The sequence below is a fragment of the Pectinophora gossypiella genome, chromosome 20 (genome assembly GCF_024362695.1).
Source record: "Pectinophora gossypiella chromosome 20, ilPecGoss1.1, whole genome shotgun sequence".
Taxonomy (NCBI): domain Eukaryota; kingdom Metazoa; phylum Arthropoda; class Insecta; order Lepidoptera; family Gelechiidae; genus Pectinophora; species Pectinophora gossypiella.
Window position 1 is genome coordinate 9957705 of NC_065423.1, and position 25418 is coordinate 9983122.

Sequence of the window (25418 nt, forward strand, 5' to 3'; positions counted from 1 at the left end):
GCACAGGGCCCTAGACGTTCTTTAAAAAAAATATAAAAATAAACATAAAATATTTATACAATTGAGTACATAATTTAGCTGCCTAATATCAGTTCTCAGACAGTTAATCCCATGCATTCATATCTTCCAAATAATCACTAACTTTATAATAACTTTTTTTGTAAAGTTTTTGTTTAACTACTGTCTTAACAGCCACCCGGTATGTGTTCAATGTAGCAGCAATCTAACCCGATGAAGTTAGTTTGCGGCCAGGGTGGACCAGTCTTGGTTGATTTTGACACACACACCCCCCCCCCCCCTAATTCGGCGTCAGATGCGGTCGCACACCTCGCACCACCCCTAGGGCTGTCACTGCTCAGCTATTTAGTACATTTTGAATTGCAGGTTTTTGTACCAAGTATAGCAATCTCGATGTCCAACTATGACAATACGCACGCTATCCTATCTATTACTCTAGTCTCTAGTCGGGTGGTACCAGCCCCGCGAGATATCACAATATTTTGTCTACGTTCGTTTTATACTATTAGTGTTGTCTGGGATTGTTTATGCCCCCAATTTTTTAGGAACTGGATATTTGTTTTTTTTAATAAAGTTTTATGGTTATTACATACGAGTTTCTTTTGTGCGAATTTTGGCGGGAATGCTTCTTTATAAGTGTTTTTTGTGTACGTTGGAAACATATGGATTATACTCACCACCTCCAACCGCCTTATTAATAAAAATAAACAAGCTGTGTGTATTTCACAACCAAGCAAAGATCAATTGAATCCATGCGTAGCATCTCTACTTGGTCTGTGATTGAATCTGCCAAGTGGATCCAATTTTGCTTGGCTGTCAAATACTTATACACACGTTCACAAGGACTAAGTATAATAGACGTATAATATTTTAGAACGACAATGAAACTATTACAGCTCTCTTTTTTGCCTATGGCAACATTCTGAAACTCATCATTCAAAAAAAAATCATTGTCTAGAAAACCAGTGTATCCACTTTTGAGACATTGTGGTAGCCAGCTGGATATCAAAACTCATGTTCGCTTTTTGGTGTTGGGACGTTATTTTGACTTTTATAAAATCTCTTCACCGCTTATTTTTTATTGATAAGACCACAGGTAAGACGGTTATTGTAAGGATACAATCTAGTCCATATTTGGACGAATACATTGTTACGGAAGTGGGTTTCGGGATCGGTTTGTTATGACAGACGTAACGTTGACAATCCGTCACAATATATTACGTATTTAGTACTTTGCAATAGGAAGTATGTACTTTCCTGTCTTGTGCTACACCCCGGACACTCCATACACACTTATTCACCGTGTGCAACCTGGCGCTTAAGTGCGAACGAGACACAGCACATGTGTTCTCCTTCTAAGCTGCTTTGGCTGTAGGTACAAATTGGTGCGGCTCGGAGAGTTACCGTTCTATACATACATAAACTCACCTATCTCCCAGAGACTAGGGAGTTCCATTTGCTTCGCTCCCGACACACTTCTCTCGTTTCCTCCACATTCATCAATCGTTTCATACACGCACGCCGGTTCAGAGTAGATCGTATTGAACCTTTTCTAAGGACATCTCCAATTTTGTCAACGTACGTCCTTCTAGGTCTTCCTCTGCCAGCCCTTCCACCAACCTTCGCTTTATATACTGCTTTCGTAATCCTATTAACCTTCACCGTTCTTACCGTTCATTCCTCACCGTTATACAGGGTGTTAGTAACATCGTAGCGAAAACTGAGGGATCATTCAGGCCATGATTCTCAAGTGGAACTTTCCGTCGCAAAAGTATGGAACGGAAAATAATTTAAGAAAACACAAACATTTTCATGAATTAGCCTGAAACAACCCTCTCAGTATGTCACTAACACCCTGTATACGTAGTATTATTCTTTATTCTATGCTTGCAGGCGGTTACGTTAATGCTAGTAAATACAAAACATTATATAGTATTGAATAATATATTCCTTTATTAATTTGTACTTGGTAAACAAATACAAAAGTAATACGCATGGAATGCAAAGACGGAGACAATCGTTGTTATTGCTGTTAATATGTTAAAATATTCCACTCTATGCCAACTAAATATACCGTCCGTACTTTTGATATCTAAAGTAGACACTTATAATACTTTTTTATTTATTGCAACATTTTACAAACAAAATGTATCACAGATTAAGGTAAAACCATGAGCACAAAGCTAAACATATTCAGAGATTACTTTCAGATTCGAAATTAACAATAATTATCAATAATTCGTAAACATAAAACCTATAAATGGATACCGATTACTTTATCGTAATATATTATCGAAAATATAATATAATGTACGTATAAAATGGCACCCTGTGTCATAAAACAAAGATTCAGACTTATAAACGATAAACTTAATGCTACAAGCTAAATGTTAATAAATTAATAAAGTTAAAAAAATATTGTCCAAAACCTTAATGGTACACTTAGGTCTATGATAGAGGATTATAGATTCGAATAAAAATAATTTGGAAATATAATTCTTAGGTAACAATGTGGGCCGAGATGTCGTGCTAATAGAAATATCATCATCATCACCCTAGCATTATCCCGTTTTTCACAGGGTCCGCTTACCTAACCTGAAGATTTGACAGGTCCGGTTTTTACAGAAGCGACTGCCTGTCTGACCTTCCAACCCGCGAAAGGAAAACCAGCTCAATACAGGTTAGGTCACATACCTCCGAAATTGCATTTCTTGGGAATGTGGGTTACCTCACCATGTTTTCCTTCACCGCCTATCTTTCGTGCTAATAGAAAGATAAATTATAAAATGCAAATCTAGAAATAGGAAACAGTCTAAGATGATCAATCTCATTTTACTTTTCGACTAATTTTCGATTTATATTTATGAATTAAGTAACAATGAGTGCGACGTTTGACAGCTTTTAACGATGACGTCACAGGACAGTATTCCATACAAACTCCAAAGAAAACTGTCATTTTGACGTTTCGAAAAAAGTATCTCATTTGACAAGGAACTAGTAATGAAAAAGGTGATGATCGACGATTATCATTAATTATTGATTATCGATCAAATGAAAATTTTGACCAATAGCACGACATGACGCCTGGACAAAACATTGCTGTATAATAATTATTTATTAAATAAAAATCACATATGGATCCGATAACAATCCACACATGACAATGGCACAGTTTAAATCGGACTGTTCTTGTGTACTAATATGTATACACTTTGAAACCATGTCACATTAACTTTTTTGACGAATTAACCCTTAAGTCTTATTAAATGTCAAATATGATAGTGCGACAGGGTTCTAAAGTGGGTACATGATATTGCTCATGACTGTACAAATGGCAAGTGCTTTATTTAATACTATTCAGACACTCGACTACGATTATCTATTGCGTTGATAGACAAAATACTTTATTGAGCACAATGGACACAAGATACAAAAATAATGACAACAGACACAGAAAGGCACAAAAGGGGGCCTTATTGCTCATGCAGCAATTTCTTCCAGACAACCTTTATGTACAGGAAAAAACATAATAGTGCGTAGTTGCTGAACGTCGTAACTTCAATATTCAATAACGTATAAGAATATTGAATCTTCAAGGATCTCCCATTGTACGTATTTTTCTATTTTTTTTTATTTGTACAGTGATCAAAATCAAAGTACCTAAATTAAATACGATAGACCTCACGTCGCACTAGCGCCATCTATTATATCAAAATCACAACTACTCGTTAACGATCAACATTACAAAAGGTGTATACTAATTAAAGTAACATATGTATACTGTATCAAAGATCAGCGCCCGCGGCACGGGTACCGCTTATATCGCGTGTTATATCGTGGGCTTCGACCAATAGCCGTACGACATTTATCCACGTAGATAGGTTCGCTGCGTCTATTGGTCAAATCTCGAAACCCATGCCCCCTTGTTGGAGCGTACAAATTGACAAGCTACTGCAGTCTCGTACGAAGGCACCGCAAACCTACAACACCTCAAATACAAGCACCCAAACTATAATAACGTATACAAACTACAACTTCAATGTGTTGCATATCAACATTATGGAATTAATACGTATAAGCCCGTAGTCAAGACTTGCTTTAATGAATTAAAATTGATAATATTATTCTACTATAATATTTTCAGAACGGACCGAGATTTTAACAAACCCTTACGGCCCTAAATGTATCATAATTAGTAAAAAAATAACTTTATAAAAAGTCTATTTAGATGCGATAAATTCAACATAAAATTCTTTGTCATTAAAAAAACCGTTAATCAAATAATATAATGTTATAAAGGAATGAATGATTGCGCATCTGTAAAAGCGATTCGAATGTAACTTCATCCTGCTATTCCATAGCTTTGATATCATCTATAAGTACTTGTAACAACTCAACAATTGTATATCAACTATATCATAATGTTTATAACATGGCAAGAGTATACTTAGGCCGCGTTCAGGGACACGCGGCGCGTCCTCTAGACGACACGGGCTGCCGGAAAAACAAACATATGACCATGGTATGAGAAAACCAGCGAGCTTTGCACCCTAAGCGTGCAACTCTTTCTCGCCTCGACATACGTCACCCGTCACTCTCGCACAGTAATGCACAGAAAGAGACAGATGATCTCTGTCGCGGCGAGAAAAAGTCGCGTGCTTACGGTGCTAAGCTAACAGGTATGCTCAAAACTGACAGCTAACATTTCAAGGTTAGCCCAGCTAACGGCATCCCAACCTGTATTGCCATTTCGTAATATATAAATTACCTACAACCAATGTTTTTATATTTAATTTGCAAGGAAATTTTGAACTTTTAGTAAAGATTTGCTTACAGTTTTAATATTTTTTGACAAGTAATAGTAATTAAATACATTAGTCAGTAATTCGCTTAATTTTCAATAATGAAATTTACGTCCTTGGAATGTTGGAGATACCCATTTAACGGTAACACTTACGTCATCAATGGGCTAGCAATGGCGGCTTGTCATAGGATTGAGCATACCTGGTCTTCTTATACCATGCATATGACGATGTACTGAGCGTTGACGGAGAAGCGTTTTTGCAGGCGTTTCTTTGAATTGTATCGTCACATTTGGCGGGTGACGCCGCGGGCGTCGCGGCATAGGTGACGCCCCTCGCACAACGCCGCGTGACGTGTCGCATTTCCCTTAACGCGGCCTTAGATGGGCAAACCGTGCAGTGGTTGACTAACAATATTTCATTCTACTCTTCATACAAAATTGACTATAAAATTGTCTATAAAAGCTATTAAGAAAGCTGATACTTTAATAATGGACGATATATAAATATTGTAGAAAACTGGCGAATTTATTTAACAAGTATTTTACAATAAGTCTAAAGAAGAAAAATATAAGTACTATAAAGTTGCGTGTAGTCAACCACTGTTCGCGGTGCATTATATAACTCGTTCTACCGGCGACGTATCACTCATTGCGTCCCTCGACTTATCAACTGTCTTCTCCAGATCCTTCTTACTATTAATCTTTAAGTTTGCCAAACTAACGTAGTTGCTCCGAGATATCCCCGGCTCCCGTCTCTTAAGTATACTTGCTTCAACATTCAACTTCTTCTCTGGGACGGTGGCCAGCGCAGGAATGTTGTTCGACTGACTGCTCCTGATCAACGGAGCCAGTTTAGTCTTTTCAATGGAATTTATCGGAGCCTTAATCCTGTTACGCCCCACGTCCACGAATTTCGGCTCCTGATTTGCCTTCACTTCGTACTTGGGCCTTCTGTCTCTATAGCTAAATCTCCCGTCGGCGAAGTCCGGCCTTTCATTAGGGTTGTGTCTCCGGAATATCGGCGTCATAGGCTTCCCCATGCTAGCCAGCTTCAAGTCACTTTTTAACAAGTTACTTTCCGGTTTATTCGTGTGTAATTTTCTGTCGCTGTCATCCATAGGTCTGATTTTGTACGAGGACCGACAGATGTTGCTCGGCGACGCCGGCCGCTGTATAAAGAATTTGCTTCGAGATTTTTCTAGTTTTTCCTCCTTATTCTCATCAATTTCTGGCTTGTTCCTCACTACTTCTGTCGTGTTCGGTTTGAAAAGCCGACTCAGTTTGGGAGAGAGCAACTTTTTGGTAAAGAAATTCGTCTTTTCAGTCGGTTTGTTTTGTACTTCGAATGTCTTTGGAATGTTTTTGACGCCTTCCGCCATAATGGGGCTCTTGGTCAAATAGTCTATATTGAACCTTCGCACATCCACTTCGGGGATCTTCCTTTCGGTCTTCATACAATCAGAGTTTCTGAGAGTCACATCGGCGACATCGTAGCTAGATTTCTTAGCGAGTAGGTTTTCGCCTTTTTTGACGATGCCAGCTATCACGCCTTGATTCTTGGGTGGTTCGTTGGGCGCTAGCTTCCTGAATGAGCTGACGTTTTTGTACCAGTTGCACATGTCTATGAGGTCATCGTCTGAGGAGTTGCTGTCATCATCCTGGGGCTCCGTGTCGCAATGATCGGGGATACTAAAATGTCTGCAGATGGGGAGCGGGGCGTCTGCTTCGTGTTTGTACTTACTCTCAAGACCCTCGACGGATTGGTTGCGCAGGAATGACGGCAGGTTGTCAGGCTGGTCGTCAACCTTGCGCGTCTTGAATGTCGGCTCGGTTGCTATGGTGTTGAGGTTCGCGTCCGGGCTGGTGCGCTTCAAGGGCGGTGGCGGCTCCAGCCACTCTGTTATGTCGTCCACCTGGCAAGAAAGGTGAAGTTAATCATTGTCATTCGATCGTCTGAATTTGTTCGTAAGTTGTTTTTTCTAGGCTGCTTAGGATCAATCAATAAAGTGTCCTTCCAAAAGTTTGACTTCCAGTTACAGACCCAAGAGGCCATAATTGACTTTCTGGTGAAACTTTTTGGAGGCGCGGCCGTCGATCGAGATTCATAAAGGACAAGTCATGCTTCATCGGGTTGGCGAGGAGTGGATGTTACTATACACCTTTACCTCTACTCTCTTTCTCTTTTCTCTATTCTCTTCTCTCTCTCTCTCTTTTGTTGTACCTCTTCGGGGATACAGGCGTAATGCTTTGCTTTGCAAACTTAATTGGCTGAGAAGAGAATCTAGACGATCCAGAATACCAGCGTCATGGCTCACGCCGCTGCTGCTTATGAGATCCTTCTAACCTAACCGAAGGATCTTATGAAATGATTCGTAGAATATAATGATGACTCACCTTAGTAATATTGATGTTGTATCCATCCTGTCTGAGTATGAACCCAGGTGTGAGCGCGTGTTGGCTGCGGCTCAGGTTGGTGAGGGTAACCACGGGCCGCGACACCGATATGGCCGACGCCGACACACACTTGCCCAGCGCGCGTCCCGGGGACAGCCGGGTGTCTATCATCGCGTTGGACTTCGACTGTTGGAAAAGAAACGCTGTTAATATGCATGTAAAATTCTGAAAATACGATTATTCCTAGGTACATTAACAAAATATAAGCACAATTCATCTAAAAAATGCATTGCAGCGTTAATGAATTACTTCTGGCCTATGTGTTAACAATTAACCCCCCCCCCCCCCCCCCCCGGCCCGCACTTCTATTTTCTGAATGTCTCTCGGTATTCATCGTATCTTATAAAAAGTTGTTTTCTAATTTCAATAATTACATTTATTGTTGTATATATTTTTTATTTGTGCGTGTATGAAACGATTGATCATGTGATGGAAACAAGAGAAGTGTGTCAGGATTGAAACAAATGGAATTCCGTAGTTTCTAGTGTCTGCTTACCTCAGTGGGAAATAGGTGTGAGATTATGTATGTATGTATATAATATTTTACCTTTATAACACCACCTTCGGGTAAGTTCAGCTCAACACTGGCCACCCTACTGGGCGACCGCCTCAGCTTCTCACAGCTACCACATTTTTTACACAGGCAACACTCTCCTGCCGTGTCACTGGCGCAGAATATATTGTTGTCTTGATGTTGGCAACATTCAGGTGTAGCGTGGCCCTTCTCGGTGGCCCCGTGAGCGTATTGGAGTATGTCTGCTAGCAGGTTGGGCGGCAGCGGGCCCGGGTTGGACAGGTGCATCACTAGGCTCTCTAGCCATATTTCCAGTACTTCGAATGGTGGTCTGGAAAAAAAACGGTTATGTTTGGATGATAGAAATAATAATAAATATCTGCTGCGGGCTGATGAGGAGTGGGGGAATGATTCTGAGTTGATATAAAGTGGAATTTTCTGTCGCAAAATTCATTTTCAATTCTATACTTTTACGATGGAAAATTCCACTCGATATTAACTCAGAATAATGAGCCGAATCTTCTTCCTCAGCATTCGTTACGATATCACTTACACCCCGTACAAGTACGTACCAACTAGGGATCACAAAGTGATTTTTGTGATATGTGTTATTTTTAACCTAGTTTGTATTTAGTCACCGACATAGCTCGGAGAATTGCCAAGCTGAAGTGGCAGTGGGCAAGACACATAGCGAGGAGAACCAATATTTTGGAAAGGTTCTAGAATGGCGACCACGTGTCGGACGACGCTCAGTGGGTAGGCCCGCTACAAGGTGGACCGACGATCCGGTGAAGGTCGCGGGAAGCCGTTGGATGCGGGCAGCGCAGGACCGATCGTCGTGGAAGTCCTTGGGGGAGGCCTATGCCCAACAGTGGGCGTCGTACGGCTGATAATAATAATAATAATTATATTTAGGATTCGTTTTAAATAAGGCGGAATATTTAAAAAAAGTTGGTCATACCGCCTGTCGGGGTCGAGGTGGCAGGCGAGGAAGGCCACCCTGTAGAAGGGCTCGGGGCAGTTGGAACAGAACTTGTCCACGAATACAGACTCGTTCAGGCCGAAGTCCGCGCGCCGCGGGAGGAAGTCCGGGTCCGCTGACACGCGACCGATGATCTGGAAGACACAACAGTTACGGGAATCGGTGCTGGCGCCCAATGCCTCTTTGCTTGTATCTTCATAATAATATGTATGAAGGTGTTCGATGTAATCACATACTTCATTTTGGGTTCACGTGTATACAGAGTATTTTGGGTTCACGTGTATACAGGGTGTTAGTGACATCGTAACGAAAACTTTGAGTGATGATTCAGACCATGATTCTGAGTTGATATCAAGTGGAATTTCCTGACGGTAAAGCCATGCACGTTTTAGTATTTTTTTAAATTATTTTCAGTTCTATACTTTTGCGACGAAAAATTCCACTTGATATCAACTTAGAATCATGGTCTGAATCATCACTCAAAGTTTTCGTTACGATGTCACTTACACCCGGTATACGCGCGAATCTAAAATGAACGATTCAAAAACACGGATCCAATTGCTCTGTCGTTATGATTAGTGTCTCACCTCGCAGAGTATGATTCCGAAGGAGAATACGTCCACCTTCTCATCATACACGTTGCCGTTCATCATCTCCGGCGCCATCCAGTACGGGTTGCCTACCACCTGGATACAACATGATGAACAGAAATCAGAATCATTTATTCAACGTAATTATCATGGATAAACTTGTTGAAGGTCAATGTAACATTTTTGAATTTACGTCATTTCGCAAGGTGTTATGGCTGAGAAGAAATGACAAGAAACTGCAACAGCAACACATCTTTTAAATCAATGTAAGTAAACATTACAAGTTATTTAATAACTAGAGGAACGCATTCATCATCTAGGTAGTCATTAATCTTATAATAAGCTTTTTCATCAATTGTATAACAATATTTTATGTTTATTTATTTTTGAAATAACGTTTAGTGCCCTGTGCCAAGGTTTTTCTTGCAGCTTCTTTTCCCCGGCTACACAGGTTGTGAGAAGCTGCAGTAGTTTTAGGCGGATGAGACGTTCGTTGTGTAAAAATTGACGATTCAAAGTGTAACTATGTTACCTACTGAATAAAGATATTTTTTAATTTGAATAAAGTGCAATATCGGCTGTGCAGTGTCGTTAAACGCAGTCGCTTGTGACAAGATGCGCCGCGGACGTTTTTTTCAGAAATTTGTTGTCTATTTGTTATATGAGGTCTATGTTTGAGGCAGTCAAATGCCGTATTGTTAGAGTATGTTTTTTTTGTTGTTAGTGCATGCCAACTGTTTCAAGCTAAATTTGTATTATATTTTTTATTGTAAATTAATATTTGCACGCCTGCAAGCTGGCTGAATACACTAAGAACATACATACTACCTATAAACGGTCAACGGTATTGGTATTGGTCAACGGTAACGGTTGGCAAATAAACGGTCTATCTATCTTTGACGTGACTTATTGTAGATTTGGCAGTACTTGGCCGGACAAATGGGGAGCGCTGAAGGCCCGGTAATTAGAGTATGTGTGTATACGCACCGTGTACCGCTTCCTGCGCAGCGTGGAGTGCGCGTTCCGCGGGCGCTCCAGCGTGTTGCTGGCCGTGCGCTGCACGATGCGCGCCAGACCGAAGTCCGCCACTATCACCGTCAGGTCCTGCCACCAGGAAAACGATCAAATCTTCTATCGTGTGGGTTGTGAGGAACTTTGAGTCGACTTATGAGTCGGTTTGGAGACAGAGCGGATGAAGGGTAATAGGATTACGAAAGCGGTATATAAAGCCTAGGTTGGTGATAGGCCTCGCAGAGAAAGACCGAGAAGGATATTGACCAAATTGGAGATGTCCTTAGAAGTCTTCTATCGTGTGGGTTATGAAGTGGATTACGAGAACCAACCTCATCAACCCTGGTGTCAGGGTTACTATTGAGCCGCCATATGCCCCTGACATGACTCGTGTAACGATTGTGTAAGTAGTAACCGGGACCAACGGCTTAACGTGCCTTCCGGCTCACGGATCATCTTACTTTCGGACAATCAAATGATCAGCTTGTAATGTCCTAACCAAACTAGGGATCATAAAATGTTTTTTGTGGTTTGTCCCCACCGGGATTCCAACCTGGGACCTCCGGATCGTGAGGACCACGGAGGCTCTTAAAAAACAACGGTTAAACTTATATATGAATATATATATATATATTGTGTATATATTGGTAGGCTATATTATTAAGCCGTTGGTCCCGGTTAGTACTTGCTGGTAGTGTATTTCGATAAATTATAATCTACCGAAAAATAATGCGTTAAATTGTATGCAATATGTTACGATTCATAATCTTTCGACAGTTCACAATCTCACGAGATAGATCATAAACTAACGTTATTTACAATTTTACGGTGACATATATATTGGTAGTGTTAGTGGTCGTCACCTCGCGCACGAGGCAGTTGTGGGAGTTGAGGTCCCGGTGGATGACGTTCATGCGGTGCAGGTAGCCCAGCCCGCGGGCCACGTCCCGCGCCAGCTGCGCGCGCCGCCACACGCTCAGCGGGGTGCACGACTCCTGCGACAAACATCAATCTAATATATTCAACTCAGTAAAACGCCATTCGCATTTTTTTATCAATCATAATATTTTGACATGACATAAGACCATAAGTAAAACATAGATATACCACAGATCTCCCCCTAAATCTTATAGTTAGCTACTATTCGTTGGTTGGCCATAAAAAAAAGTTTTCATCTCGAGCTCCTCCGTGCTTCGGAAGGCACGTTAAGCCGTTGGTCCCGGCTGCATTAGCAGTCGTTAATAACCACCAATCCGCACTAGGCCCGCGTGGTGGTTTAAGGCCCGATCTCCCTATCCATCCATAGGGAAGGCCCGTGCCCCAGCAGTGGGGACGTTAATGGGCTGATGATGATGATGATTCGTTGGTTGGTTGGTTGTTACTGAGGTCTGCAGAATCGCCATTTGCATTTTTTTATCAAATCATAATATTTTGACATGACATAAGACCATAAGTCATCATTGGCCACGGCATCTATCGTAGATGATTCTTGCAGCACTTGGGAGTCTACAGGTTCCCGCAGCGCCGACGATGGCTATAGAGCCCTATAAACAACCCCTAAAACATAGATATACCACAATCATCATCTCCCTAGCATTATCAACGGGTCGCCAGTCAAGAACAGAACATTGAACGAGATCGAGAGGACTCTCGCTAGACCTGATGCAGTCATACAGGTAACGTGTCATACGATGTCCTTCATTCATCTGAGGGAATATATCATCAATGTCTCAGTTAAAAAAAACGCGTCAACAGAACTGCCCCACAGATTTAGCTGATTGTCCCACGCATCATGTCAGAACAGACCCATAATTCGTCAACAAATAGTTATATTTCATCATCATCATCTTCCTAGCATCATCCCGTTTTTCACAGGGTCCGCTTACCTAACGTAAAGATTTCACAAGTCCGGTTTTTTACAGAAGCGACTGCCTGTCTGACCTTCCAACCCGCGAAGGGAAAACCAGCCCAATACAGGTAGGTCACATACCTCCGAAAATGCATTTCTCGGGAATGTGGGTTTCCTCACGATGTTTTCCTTCATCGCTGAACACTTGATAAGAATTTCATAATTTATTTTGCACCTAGTACACGACCCAATTATTATTTACATAACCAGCCTATATACGTCCCATTGCTGGGCACAGGCCTCCCCTCAATCAACCGGAGGGGGTATGGAGCATACTCCACCACGCTGCTCCTCTGCGGGTTGGTGGAGGTGTTTTTACGGCTAATAGCCGGGACCAACGGCTTAACGTGCTTTCCGAAACACGGAATCATCTTACTTTTTCGGACAATCAGGTGATTCAAGCCTGAAAAGTCCTTACCAAACAAAGGACAGTCTCACAAAGTGATTTCGACAATGTCCCCATCGGGAATCGAACCCGGACCTCCAGATCTTGAGCCTAACGCTCTAACCACTAGACCACGGAGGCTGTTAATTATTATTTATTGCACCAATATAAAACGGTTCACTAGGTGCCAAATCTTCCAGTCAACTATAAGGACTCAGAAAAGCAGTATAAAGAAGTCATTCGCATATACATCAGTATTTTATTCAAAAGATCGCGAGGAGTGGAAACCTGTTATAGAAAAAGAAATATTTTCTTTTTACAGTAAAGGACTGGAACTGTCTGCCGTCGTCTGTTATTCCAACTCATTATACGTATAATCTGGGAGTCTCCAAGGCTAGAGTGAATAGGCATTTGCTAGCGTGATCCACCCTTGACCATAGCGTCGCTCACCATCAGGTGAGATTGAGATCAAACGCGAGTCTATATTGTTAAAAAAACTTACCTATATTGTTAAAAGAAATGTCGAAGCTTACCTGTAGAAGCTGGTGCAAGGTCCCGCCGGCCACGTACTCGGTAACGAGGTGGAGCCTCTTGTCCTTGTAGAGCACGCCGATGAACCTCAACACGTTAGGATGCTTCAACGACCGCAGCACCGCCACCTACATGAAATGAAAAAATAAAAAAAACTTTTTTGTTTGTTTTTTAGTTTCTGTGTCACAGGAACATGTCCTTTGTTTGGGACTTTATAGGCTTGAGTTACCTGATTGTCTGAAAAATAAGATGATTCACGTTGGTTCCGGCTATTACCCGTTGAAACACCTCCACCAACCCGCAGAGGAGCAGCGTGGTGGAGTATGCTCCCAACCCCCTCTCTCAAATAGGCCGCTTATGTTATTTTCTTATACAAAAAAGCCTTAGCTCCTGGTGGATTGGGGTCTTTGGAGGCTCCGACTCTCTCTTCTCTCTCTCTCTCTTGATGGGGATAAGTACTGCCAGTTGTGGTTAATATAATATGGATATGACCACGAGATTTTTGAAATTGCGAGATTACGTTACATTATAATATTGTTTTCTTCGTTTGTTAAATAATCAGAAATCCGAATCATTTATTCAACGTAATTATCGTAGATAATCTTGTTGAAGGTCAATTTACACATTTTTGAATCTACGTCATGGTGTTATGGCTGAGAAGAAATGACAAGAAACTGCAACAGCAACACATCTTTTAAATCAATGTAGGTAGGTATACATTACAAGTTATTTAATAACTAGAAGAACACATTAAACCAGGCATTTTTAAACATTAATAAATTTAAAGTAAGCTTCACATGAGCTTTAAATTTATTTTCTGACAAATTCAGAATATTTTCTGATATTTTATTGTAAAAACGTATACATAGCCCCAAAAGAGATGAATTTAATTTTACTTAATCTATTTATAAATTTAATTTTACGTAATTTTATTTTTGTTCCTTGTATTTATAAGTATGTCTTTCACTTTTGATATCAAGCCTAAAAACACCACATTGAAGCAATTCATCCAAAAAGCAATATTTCTTTTGACATTTGTTTGCATTGCGCACTTACTTTTATATGCGCAAATGTCAAATTGCAATATTGCTTTTTAGATGAATTGCTTCGATGTGGTCTTTTTAACCCCCCTGTACGTTACTGATACTGACCTCCTTGATAAAGTTCCGCTGGGCGTCCTCGTCTACCCTGTACAGCTGTTTGAGCACCATCACCTCCCCGGTCTCGCGGTGCGTCACCTTGTACACCTGCCCGAAGAACCCCGACCCCAGCAGCTCACCCTGTTAGGACACAGCGCACACTCGCTCGTATAGATCACTGTTTTTGATGGAAATATGAACGCCTGCCGCTAAAGTTGGAGCAACGCAGCGTGTTGGTGTTTTGTGTTACGGGACTCTAATAGGCTCCTCTCTCGTACATCTCCGATGCAAAAGAATATGTGATTCATTTGTTTTCATTAGTAAAATAAAGTGTATAACGAACATACGTCTCGCCTTTCTTATTTCTACAGTTTTGTTTTTTCTATTATTATTTTTATTTTTGACCGAATGTTCTTTTAAAATCCAAAACCCATTGTTTAACTATTGCGTGTGGAAATCTCGGCGTTAAGAGGATATAATTGATAAATATTGCTTTTTTTAAATGAACTGCTTCGATGTGGCCATTTTAGCCCCCCTTTATTAGATTGTATGTACTATACAAAAAAATACATTTTGTACATCACGTAGTACATCACATGTCACGTAGTGGAGCAGCATGGTGGAGTACGCTCCATACCCCCTCCGGTTGATGGAGCGGAGGCTTACTGAGCCTGCCTAGCAGTAGGACGTATATAGGCTGTTTATATTATGTATGTTATATCACGTTAAGCCGTTGGTTCCTGGCTACTAGCCCGCAAACGCCTCCACCAACCCGCAGTGGAGTACAAAAAATAAAAAAAATACATTATAATGATTGTGACACCGGTTATAATAGTTACCTGTAATAGATCGCAGGCTCGAAACACCTTCTGCCCGGGCGCAGGCTCGGCGCGGAACGAGCGCGCGCGACTCAGGTCACACAGCACGCCGCTCGGCTCCTCGCCGTCCACCCTGCAAAGAATACATGTCGTAATGATTTATAGAGTATTTTGATCCCTATCGAATGGTTGAAGAGGTCCTACTAATCTTCTAAAATACGAAAATCTTAAGATACACGTCTTCATTTCCGATATGTCAAAAACTTTTGAATATTCGAAAGATGGCTTCGCGATTGATCGATGTTATGACCGGCGATGCTACCATGATTTGTTTTTTGATGATGTCTAAATCTGATTTATAAACCTTTAAGGAGTTTTTCTGCATACTTAATACTCCGCTAGCCACGAGGAGTGTAACTGGGGATCGACGGTCCGACGGTGTTACTTTGATTTTTGTATATATGCGTCACGCTGTGAAAACTTCGTTAGCGCGTTCTAGGCCATCTGTATTGAATTATAAGCGCCATCTGTGTTACATAGGCGGAACTAGCTGGTCAATTAGTTGGGTCTACCATACTAGAAACGAGAGTGGGGAGAAGCTTTGCCCGCCAGTGGGATCTTCTATCGTGTGAGTTGTAAGATGGATTACCAACCCCATCAAGCCTGGTGTCAGGGGTTATTTCTGAGCCGCTAAAGGGCCAGAGGCCGTAAGTACGGTCACGAGCATTAATATGTATACACTTTGGTACCATGTCACATTAACTTTTTTGACAAATTGAACTGTAAGTCTCACTAAATGTTAAATAATGTTAGTGCGACACAGTCCTAAAGTAGATACATTATATTGCTCATGACTGTACAATGTCAGGACATGGCTCATATAACCACTACTTACTTACATCAGTAAATAGTGGCGGGGCCAATGGCTTAACCTGCCTTCCGAAGTACGGATAATCTTTTAGACATTCAGGTGATCAGCCTGTAATCTCCTAACCAAACCAGGGATCACAGTGATTTTTGTGATATGTCCCCACTGGGATTCAAACCCGGGACCTTCGGTTTCGGGAATCCAACGCTTAACCACAAAGGCCGTTCCAGTGATAGTTCAGTGGGATAATCCATGCTAATAATGAACAGAACAACATCGAATCAAATCAAATGCTACTCACACATCCAACAGTTTAGACATGCTGCTACTCCTCTCTTTGTCCCCCAAGAGCGGCGACGACGGCGTCTGCCTCCTCTTGATGACCCTCACCTTCACCCCTTCGTCTCCCTTCCTCTTGAACAATCTCTCCTTCTTCACTCTCTCTCTGTCTTCTTCTTTAGGAATGTCTGCGTCCTCGGAATGCTTGTTAGGAATGTGTCTCTTCTCTTCTTTAAGTATCTTCCTTTCGACAGGAGATTTGGAGTCCAGTTTCGGGGTATTATTAATGTTGTTATTAGGTCGGTCTTCGTCTGGGGTGCAGGGAGTGCGCTTCGTTAGCGTGTTGTTGTTCGCTGTCTCTGAGTTGTGTTCTATTGTTAGCTGAAAAGGAAGTTATGTTATAAATTATGGACTATGTAACGTAGCATAAGTTCACGACTAAAGATTATTGCAGTCAGAGGTACATCCATTGCAAGATGAACTAAGTACCCATACCTCACCGAGCGTTTCCGTTGGACCAACGTGATAGGTGAACTATGTATTATGAAAAAAGAGTGTATGTATATGTATGGCCGAGGAGAAGAAATGACAAGAAACTTCAACAGCAACAAATCTTTTAAATCAATGAAGGTATATATCAACTTATTTAATAACTAGAAGAACACATTTAATACCAGACATTTTTAACATTAATAAATATAAAGTCAGCTTGGTTTGTTACGATTATAAATGATTATCACGTGCTCAGCGGTGAAGGGAAACATCGTGAGGAAACCCACATTCTCGAGAAATGCATTTTCTGAGGTATGTGACCTAACGTGTATTGGGCTGGTTTTCCCTTCGCGAGTTGGAACGTCAGACAGGCAGTTGCTTCTGTAAAAAACCGGACCTGTCAAATCTTCAGGTTAGTTAAGCGGACCCTGTGGAAAACGGGATGATGCTAGGAAGATGATGATGAAATATAACTATTTGTTGACGAATTATGGGTTTGTTCTGACATGTTGCGTGTGACAATCAGCAAAATCTGTGGAGCAGTTCTGTTGACGAGTTTTTTTTTTTTACTAAGACGAATTAAGGACATCGTATGACACCTTACCTGTATGACTGCATCAGGCCTAGCGAGAGTCCTCTCGATCTCGTCCAATGTTCTGTTCTTGACTGGCGACCCGTTGATCTCCAGTATACGGTCCCCGATGTGTAGTGTTAGTAGACCACATGCTGAGTCGATCCTAAACATGAACAAAAAATTAACAAATGAATGAATGAATATTACATAATTACAGAAGACACCATCTAATTTTATTTTCAGTTACACCTGTCCAATGGCCTCCGTGGTCCAGTGGTTGTGCGTTGGACTCACGATCCGAAGGCCCCGGGGCCGAATCCCGATGGGGACATATCACAAAAAATCACTTTGTGATCCCTAGTTTGGTTAGGACATTACGGGCTGATCACCTGATTGTCCAAAAGTAAGACGATCCGTGCTTCGGAAGGCACGTTAAGCCGTTAGTCCCGGTTAATATTTACTGATGTCTGGGGCGTTGTCAGCTCAATAATAACCCTGACACCAGGGTTGATGAGGTTGGTATAAGAAGAAAAAGAAGTTACACCTGTCATTTTCCTATCCGCTGGAAAGGAAAACCGTGTGTTAGGCTGCCTGTCCACAAAAGCGGAGCGAGGCAGAGACGCAGAGGCGGAGCGGAGAAACGGAACGGACGAAATATCAATCAATACAGGGAGTTGCGATCTAGTTTGTGCGATCCTGTTGGTTGATATTTCTCCGGTTCTCCGCTGCGCTGCCTCGCTCCGCTCCTGTGGACAGACAGCCTTACGACAATATAATTCTAGATATATATATAGAACTTGAAGGAAAACATCGCGAGGAAACCCATATTCCCGAGAAATGCGTTTCGAAGGTATGTGATCTAACCTGCATTGGGCTGGTTTGACCTCCGCGGGTTTGAAAACTGGACCACTCAAATCGTCAGGTTAGGTAAGCGGACCGCGAGAGAAACGGGTTAACGCTAGGAATATAATATGACATATTAGAACTTACTTCAAATGCACTTCACATACTCGTAAATGATTGCAAACTACACACCGACATTAACACGAAACATAATAAATTTCGAATCCCAGTCTAAACGAATAATTTTCGAACTTATTTTCGAATTATTGAATTATTAACCTAATTTCATACGAAGGCAAGTGATCAGCCAATCGCCCATGCATTTACCCCATTAGGAATGACGTAAGCAGTAATACAAAATACACTTACACTCCACAAAACACCAACAAGAGAAACCTCACACGTAGCAAGCACACACAGAAAACAAAATTGGAAAACGAATAAATAAATAGCAATAAATCATATACTCGTAGAAGCGAACTAGATTTAGACTTCCACGAACTAACTACACTACTCCGCTTTGTCAATTCTTTGTAACACACACGCGTCATTATGTAAATATTATATTTTCTGGATTGATGCGCAGTGACTCATGTTGTATGCAACTGTGATAGGGAAAAATGTAAATGCGACGTAATGTATTGATAGCAGATAAATAACGGCCTCCGTGGTCCAGTGGGTGAGCGTTCTGCTCACGATCCGGAGGTCCCGGGTTCGAATCCCGGTGGGGACTAATTACTTTGTGGTCCCTAGCTTGGTTAGGACATTGCAGTCTGATCACCTAATTAACCAGAAGTAAGACGATCCGTGCTTGGGAAGGCACGTTAAGTCGTTGGTCCCGGTTACTACTTACTGATGTAAGTACGTAGTCGTTACTTGAGTCACGTCAGGGGCCTTTGGCGAAAGGGGACGGAAAGATAATTTTGATAAATTCAGATAATAATAATCCGTTTAGATCTGAAAAAAAAGTAAATATTTGGGCAATGGCACCGATTCCTGCAGGCACCTCCGAATATTATTTTAAGTTATACCTGTCATTTTCTTATTCGCCGAAAAGGAAAGGGACGGATAATTAACAACTGTTAATTTTAAAATGAATGAATAACCCGGCTCATATGTAATCCGTTTGACGTGTGCTGTCAACTTAATTCCATTGCGTAATTGTCCTATATACAATTTTGGAAAGGTTTTTAAACTTCTGCTTAAAATTGACATGTGTTCCATAAATTTTATGCCTGTCGATTACCTGTCCTTTTCTTTTTAGGTGGATAAGAATATGACAGGTATACTTAAAATAAAATTAGATGGTGTGTACTGAAATCAGAACCAATTTGCTTCTAAAATGGACTAAAAGTAAAACAATATCACAGTTCATTTTATCTTAACGTGAGTGACGTGCCTGCTAATGTGTACCTAGATTTATCATTTGTGTATTTCCCAAATCAACTACGAGTTATTTATATGATGACAAGTGTTTATTTCTATGTTTGTACAAGCGAGATGGATGGCCTAAGTAAAACAGAGCAAACAATTTACAGAATATATCAAGGCGATGCGGTATTTGAGAAAGTGTTATCAGAGGGTTCAAAGGCCACATTGAAGCAATTAATCTAAAAAGCAATATTGCTATTTGACATTTGGTGACGTAGCACTTTTATATAATTTTGCTTTTTAGATGATTTGCTGCGATGTGGCCTTTTTAACGCCCCCAGGGCTCATGATCCGTGGTGCCAGATGTTATAAATGATATTAGTTCAGTGCACTAAACTTCTCATCAAAAGAATCGAAACACTTCGCGAGTTTCGCTAGAGGATCTAGTGTTGTTGCGCGTCAAGTCTCCACTTGACAACAATTGATGCTCAACTAACGATGCTCTCCAAACAAACAACAAGCCCATGGTATAAAAAAAACAGGTATGCTCAATCCTATGACAAGCCGCCATTGCTAGCCCATCGATGACGTAAGTGTTACCATTAAATTGGTATCTCCAACATTCTAAAGACGTAAATTTTACTATTGAGAATTAAGAGAATTACTGACTAATTACTAATACTTGTCACATATTATAAATATTTTACTAAAAGTTCAAAATTTCTTTGCAAAGTAAATTAAAAACATTGGTCGTGGGTAATTTATTTTTTACAAAATGGCAACGCAGGGTGGGGTGACGTCAGCTGGGCTAACCTTGAAATGTTAGCTGTCACTTTTGAGCATACCTGGTTTTCTTATACCATGCTCTAAACAAACAACAAGCCGAGCTACATGTTGCGCTTCAGCTGGCAACGTCGCGCGCTGTTGTGCAACGTTGCCGTATATGTTGAGCGTTTCCAAATTCAAATATAAAATGTAGTTAAGTTATTTTTTGTCAAAGAGTAAGTCTGGCAATTCAGAGAGGCAATGTTGCCAGCTTGTTGGGGACCTTACCTCGATTTGATTTTTTGATGAGAAGTATATGTATGAACATAAGTTACAATGTGTGTATGAATGTTAGTACCTATGGCACGTGAGGTGTATGCAGGCGGCGAGCGCAGCGCGGAGCAGCGCGCGGCCCAGTGACGTCAGCTTGTCTGCGCACCGGCTGTGCACAGCGCAGGTTACATGTAGCGTGATGATACAGTTATACGGCATTTATGGGAGATGTTACATGAGAATCTTCTTACAGTTGTGTCGACGAGTCTTCCTCGAACTCAGCTCAAAATTGGTATTCTTATACGGCGTCTCAATCTTAACTCGAATATACTCCATTAAGGTTGAGTGGAGGCACGACGTCATTATATTTGTTACCAGTATTGTACAGCTTTAGTTTCTGAGAATCTTGAAAGGATTTCCATTTTTTTTTAATGAGTTTAACGGCTCTGGCCTGGTAGCCTTTTAAGCCTGTCATTATAAGGAGTTTCCAATGGCATTCGTGTAGCCATGTTTATTTGATATTGTAAAGGATAGTGTGCACTATCAGAGTTGTTTTCTCATTTCTTTGTTATGCGCATGCACATTGAAAACTTTTGCAATTTATGCCAGTTTGGTCCATTTAAAATATTGATTAGTAGGAGTGATTTGGTGGTAGATACTTCAAATTTAATTGCTCTCAATTATGGTATTGTCTTTTATTCATGGCAACCCATTAGTATGTTATTGCTATCCAAAATTATTATGAAAGTTGATTTAAAACTTATGAAAATGACTACCTATTAAGTATTTTTTTATACAGGGTATTAGTGACACCATAACGAAAACAATTCGTCTATTTGATTGTACTAAAAACGGTGGGAGGTGTTTTGTTGCGCTGCAATGTAATTATATGCAGCTCAAAGCACAATATGGGACAGAAAATAATTAATACACTAAAACTTTAATTAATTGTCCGACAGAAAATTCAACTTGATATCAACTCAGGATCATGTTTTCCTTGCGTTACTAACACCCTGTATAGTATTAGTAGAACGATTATGAAAATTGTGAGTGTGGATTCACTTACTGCGTGACAGTGAGCGCGCCCCCGTGCGCGGGCTGTAGCGTGAGCGCTGAAGCGGGCACGTCTAGAACGCGGATAGCGTGAGGCCGGCGGACCGCGCCGCCCGGGGTCGCGCTGTAGCAGCCGCCGCTGTAAGGAACATACATCATGTAGGTATACTAGGGTTGCCACCTTTTTTAAAGGACATTATAGTTTTTTTTTCGCAAATGGTCTTTGAAAGAATTGAATCACACTCACCAGTAAAGGTTTGACCTCTCGACGAGCGCGTACGGCTCCCCGTCCTCGATGTGCGCTGCGCACGCAACGCACGCGAAACACTCCGGGTGGAAGCGATGCTCGCCCGCTGACATCACTGGGCCCGTTATCACCTGCAGTCAATATTATTATTACTAGCCCATTTGATCCCCCTGCTGGGAAAAAGGATCCCCTGCTGGGAAAAAGGATCCCCTGCTGGGAAAAGGGATCCCCTGTCGGGAAAGGGATCCCCTGCTGGGAAAAGGGATCCCCAGCTGGGGAGAGGGATCCCCTGTTGGGAAAAGGGATCCCCCTGCTGGGAAAAGGCCTCCCCCATTTCTATAAGTCGCGGTCCCTTTCGACCTCCATCCAGACCCTTCAATACCATCAAGATCACGCCATCTTTACCCATCCCGCGGTACCCAATACGTGGTGATCCTTGCCCATCGTTCAAGATGTTCAGTACCACTTCAGTCTGGCGGTTTTATTCTTCTTCTTATCGTGTTGGTTATGAATGAATTTTGAACCTCATCAACCCTGGTGTCACGGTTATTATTGAGCCGCAACAGGCCCCTGACATGACTCATGTAACAACTACATACTTACACTAGTAAGTAGTAACCAGGACCAATCTCCAATCTAGCTCGACACCATACAATTGCCCCATGGCCATGTTCGATGGTGTTGTTACTCTATGTATTCAAACGTAACACATCCAGACCTGACCACACTGCTGACAGCTCTCCCCGTATCGCGCCCAGTAGTCTGCCTGACAGAACAGCAGGCCCGCCTTCTCGAAGTACCAGGACGACAGCGCCGCATCGCATACTGAGCACCTGACAAATTCAATTAACATACAATACAACATAACATACATAGCATCGCACCTGTATCCTCAAAACGTGCAGGTGTGTGCTATGTCAAAGTCCCAGGGGGCCAGACTATTGCCATTAACCGGGCACAAATCCTTGAAACCACAACATACATAGCAGGGATGTTAGGGAGCTTCGTAACCGTAACCGAAACTATCGGATATCCGTTATAAAAAATCATCCATAACCGAATCCGAAATAAAAGTTTCGGATAATATCAATATTGAGACACGTTATGACAACTTGTTTTGATCAGCTGGGCGCTGCCATGCCAGTGCAAACAATGCGCGCGGCTTGTGTGTTGGCACTAACTTAACTAACTATATAACTTTTGTTGTTATAAATAAAACCACTTTATTGCCTATATGTATTTTACTTTTGAAATTCCTTAAAAAATTAATCCATATCCTTAAACATATCCGGTATAATAACCATTCTTAAATCCGTATCCGAAATTTCATATCCATAACATCCTTGGTACATAGGTACAGAAATAGGTCTCAAAAGAAATCTCGCGACTTATTGTCGGACATATCTGTGGACACTGTGAGTGTTGTGTGTCGAATAAAAAATAGTAGTTACCACAGAATAGAAAATGAAGTGTGAGGATGGAACTGATGAGTTAACAAGAAACCACCTGCATCCACTTTTAATATTATACAATATAGTGCCAGTCTGTTACCAATAATTAGCATCATATTACGGAATTCAGTCAAAAAAAAAATCAGAAAAAAAAAATATATATTACGGAATTGATCTTTAATTGACTTGAAATATGTCTAAAATTATAGAATTCATGGATAATAAGTTTTCTTTATCATTCCCAGCATATTTTTGTACAGCAAAATAATATTAAATATGTGATATATTTTATATTGGCGGGAACTTGCATTGTTTCAGGCATATCTTGTTCATTTAAGTATAATTAGTCTGTAAGTTCTACAAATAAAATAATTAAAATATATTTCACTATAATTATTTTGTTTTTTTTTTTAAATTTAGGGTTGCTTATTAGCTTGCTTTTGACAAAGGGTTCCCCTAAGCCTACCACTTCACTCAGTTTTATGTCAATCTTCACCAGTGTGGTATAACCACAACAACACAGTTATTACCTAAAGCAGTCTTTATGCCAGTCCTGTCCGAGTGCGGACACATATTCTGCAGCACCAATGTCATTTAAGCACCCCGCACAGCTGAGGGATCCTGAAATACAAAGTAAACAATCAATAGTAGTTTGGCAAATAACTGCTTATGGTCTGCCCCTCTATTGCATGTTTAGACACTAAAATTTAAAAAAAAAAAAAAAGGTAACTAAATATATACATAAATAACAGGATGTAGTGTGGGACACTACAAATTTATCAACTTAATTGATCTGCACTAGCATACCCCATGTTTGGGTAAAAGAATGAATTGTTAATTTAATGTTTTATTATAGAGGTTTTGTTTTGTATGAGTACTCATAGACATTCATATTGACAAACTAATTATACCTATTGTTTGAACAGAAGCAATTAGGCATTTAAGTATACATTATTAATTAGCTGCAAACAACTGCTAAGTTATACAAGTTATTTTTTGTTGTGAATAATATTACTAAGGTGGTAGAAATTCTAATATTTTCTAGAGCTTTAGGTTACTTAGTTGCAAATAATCATATTGCACAACTTTATTAGTCGAAATAAAAATCCTTCAACAGAATAGCCGTAGGAAATGCGGAAATGAACATGTTTTGAAACAAAATCCTTGATTCGACAATTTAACTCTAGTGAATAGGAACGACGTTATATTACAATAAATCCTGGTATTATATGAGGATAATAGAAGATTATACTACATAAAAGCGAGGTTGAGGCAAACAAAAGATAATTTACTATGGGAAACAAGATTCGCCCACACAATATATTCAATGACAAATGCGACTCAAAACATGAACAAATATTTCCGTTTTCCACAGCCTTCCGGGACACAAAAGTGATAGACCTTACCTTTACTATTAGGACCCTCCATTTCATTTCAAAAACTGGATATTTTACATTTAAAAACTTGGAAAAAACTAACACAAAATTCCATTTACATGATTCTATTCTATACGCGAGTGACGTCGTCGTGATTGACATTTAGACTACAGTGTTGTCATTTAATAATTATTTTTTTTTTGTTTTTGTTTTCCCCGAAGGGTAAGGCAAAGGGAACTATGCCCATACAGCCATGTCTGACGTATTTTTTTTCTTGATGATTAATGAAATGATGAAAGGTGATGATGATGAAACCTAAGCCCCCACCCTCGGAGTAGACTCCTACTCCGAACCCCAAACGAATTAACTCAAAAGTCCGCATAAACTTTTGAGTTATGAAGCGGCTTCCTGACACGAAGCGAAAATAGGCAGATACACTTTGTTTATTGAATACTCCAATATAATAACACTCGCGAATGTCTTCCGACTAACTTAATGCGATCATTAACCACAAAACACCACTTCGTATTAATTATTTAGATTATTCAATGAAGAAAGCAACTGTCCCGTTCCCGTCTCCCGCCAAAAAGCCTCCTGTCATTTAATAAAAATGTTTCCCTGAAATAAAGAAAATAAAACTTCGGGTACTCGTGGGTTTTTTAACCGTCGGT

The 25418-nt window shown here is 40.7% G+C and overlaps 1 protein-coding gene across 3 annotated transcripts; it reads right to left on the reverse strand.

Annotated features, from left to right (window-relative positions):
* Positions 1 to 1943: 1943 nt before the first annotated feature.
* Positions 1944 to 25396, reverse strand: LOC126376197 (LIM domain kinase 1). Of its 3 annotated transcripts, XM_050023437.1 has the most exons (18): positions 24778 to 25396; positions 23902 to 23992; positions 22639 to 22753; positions 21921 to 22051; positions 21687 to 21812; positions 20706 to 20789; positions 17399 to 17531; positions 16325 to 16683; positions 15177 to 15288; positions 14350 to 14478; positions 13201 to 13326; positions 11237 to 11368; positions 10350 to 10466; positions 9360 to 9458; positions 8752 to 8906; positions 7824 to 8121; positions 7217 to 7402; positions 1944 to 6735 (listed from the first exon to the last, which is right to left on the reverse strand). In XM_050023437.1, the coding sequence occupies exons 1-18, from the start codon at positions 24797 to 24799 to the stop codon at positions 5437 to 5439; spliced, it is 3714 nt and encodes a 1237-aa protein (XP_049879394.1). In that variant the 5' UTR covers positions 24800 to 25396; the 3' UTR covers positions 1944 to 5436. The 3 variants fall into 3 exon arrangements, with proteins under 3 accessions (XP_049879394.1, XP_049879395.1, XP_049879396.1); XM_050023438.1 differs by lacking the exon at positions 20706 to 20789 and having other exon boundaries at positions 24778 to 25368; XM_050023439.1 differs by lacking the exons at positions 20706 to 20789; positions 21687 to 21812; positions 21921 to 22051; ... (1 more) ...; positions 23902 to 23992; positions 24778 to 25396 and adding an exon at positions 18581 to 20681.
* Between the last annotated feature and the right edge of the window lie 22 nt (positions 25397 to 25418).